The sequence below is a fragment of the Bison bison genome, unplaced genomic scaffold (genome assembly GCF_000754665.1).
Source record: "Bison bison bison isolate TAMUID 2011002044 unplaced genomic scaffold, Bison_UMD1.0 scf7180017847272, whole genome shotgun sequence".
NCBI lineage: Eukaryota > Metazoa > Chordata > Mammalia > Artiodactyla > Bovidae > Bison > Bison bison.
In genome coordinates this window covers 11,449-13,350 of record NW_011477845.1, presented here as the reverse complement: position 1 = coordinate 13,350, position 1,902 = coordinate 11,449, and the positions used below count along the sequence as shown (strand labels likewise).

Below are 1,902 nucleotides of genomic sequence, written 5' to 3'. Positions count from 1 at the left end.
ACCCTCAAGAGTCTTCTCCAGCACCACGGTTCGAAAGCATCAATTCTTTGGTGCTCAGCCTTCTTTATGACCCAAGGAGATCAAACCAGTCAATCCTAAAGGAAATTAACTCTGAATATTCATTGGAAGGACTGATGCTGAAGCTGAAGCTCAAATACTCTAGCCACCTGATGAGAAAAGCTGACTCATTGGAAAAGACCCTGATGCTGGGAAAGATTGAAGGTGGGAGGAGAAGGGGACGACAGAGGATGAGGTGGTTGGATGGCATCACCGACTTAATGGACATGAGTTTGAGCAAACTCCAGGAGTTGGTGATGGACAGGGAGGCCTGGCATGCTGCAGTCCATGGGGTCGCAAAGAGTCGGACACAACTGAGCGACTGAACGGCAGCAGCAGCAGTGCAGCCCGTCGGGCCAGGGATGGGTCCTGCCGAGGCGTCTGCAGCTGGGACGAGCAGGGGCCGCCCCCTCCCACCTGCTGGAGACGCTCATCTTTGTTCACTGACATCCTGGAACACCAGCCGTTTGCTGGTGGCCCAGTTTTAAACGAACAGGGTGGGAGGAGGAGGTTGCTGGGAAGAGAGCCCCTACCTGCCTGGGGCTGTGAGTCACCTCCCCACATGTCACATTGGAAGCAGAAGTGCGCTCAGCGCGTGGGCAGGGGAAGCAGGTGGGCGGCGGTGAGCGCGCGGGGAGCTGAGGTCCCTGCAGCCCCGCACCAGCTGCTGCACCTGGGCTTAGGGGAGCCCAGCACTGAGGGTCGGAGACCACCTGCCCCGCTCCTGCCCGGCACCCGTCCCACTGTCTCTCCCTTCCTCCCCGCAGGCCAGCCAGCTGGGTGTGTACCGGGCCTTTGTGGACAACTATGAAGTTGCCATGGAAACAGCCGAGAAGTGCTGTCAAGCCAATGCTCAGTTTGCAGAAATCTCTGAGGTACGCGTGATGCTGTTCAGAGAGGTGTGCCCCTCCACCTCCCTGGGTGGGGCCCAGGGGGTGGAGCGCCGTGGGCGGTCGTGGGCATGCCGTGACCCCAGAGAACACGCACTGCACACCGAGGTCTGGTCGTGAACCTCTGTTTCCGGATGCCTGCGGGTGGGCCCTGTCAGCCCCAGCCGGGGTGGGGTTGCAGTCCTGAGCAGCCTCGGACGCTCCCTGCCCTCCCAGCCGCGAGGGCCCGGCTCGGGGGTCCGTCTGGGCAGCCTGGACAGATGTTGTCTTGCGCTTGTCTATGAGGTCCCCAGGAACAGAGGGTTTTGACACCCGAGCCAGAGGCCGACATTGCACCTAGCAGGTGGAGAGCAGGTGGGGGCCTCATGCTCCGCTCTTCTGGGGCTTACAGCCAGTGCAGGGTGGGCTGCCCACCCACGACGGGGGAAGCTGCAGGCTGCCAGCCTCACCAGCCCAGCAGCTCTGAAACCTCAATCCCTGGAGTCTCAGTACAAGGAGGGGCCTTGGAAGAGCCCCTGGAGGCAGGAGACCAGTCACCAGGGGCTGCTGGTGACCGTGCTGGGTCCTCCCCGCCCTGCCCATCCTGCTCTTCCCTGCAGTGGGGGGATACCTTCCTCTTCCTGGGGTTCATCTTCCTCAGAGCCCTGACCTGCCTGCTCCGCCAAGCAAGGATTCTGCATGGGAAGACCTCTGAGTGAGAACTCGGCTGCCTTTTTTTTTTTTTTTTTCCAGTTGCTTACCTTTTGCCTGCTTGTGGGATCTTAGTTCCCCGACCAGGGATCGAACCCGTGTCCCCTGCATTGGTAGCGCGGAGTCTTAACCAGTGGACCCCCAAGGAAGCCCCAAGAACTCAGCTTTAGGAAGAGAAACGGAAGCCAGAAACATGGTGCTGCTGGTCACGCAGATGCGGCCCGCACCCAGGGCCGCAGGCTGGCTCCACGCTGCCCTCCACAGC

General features: G+C 60.7%; 1 protein-coding gene across 1 annotated transcript in view; it reads left to right on the top strand.

Moving 5' to 3' along the window:
* Positions 1–359: 359 nt before the first annotated feature.
* The window catches only part of LOC104990323 (breakpoint cluster region protein-like), an 8,324-nt gene continuing 6,781 nt past the window's right edge, over positions 360–1,902 (top strand). Inside the window, exon 1 of the mRNA XM_010842327.1 lies at positions 360–932. Coding sequence (XP_010840629.1) covers positions 876–932 — 57 coding nt within the window. The 5' untranslated portion in view covers positions 360–875. The remainder of the gene's footprint in view (positions 933–1,902) is intronic.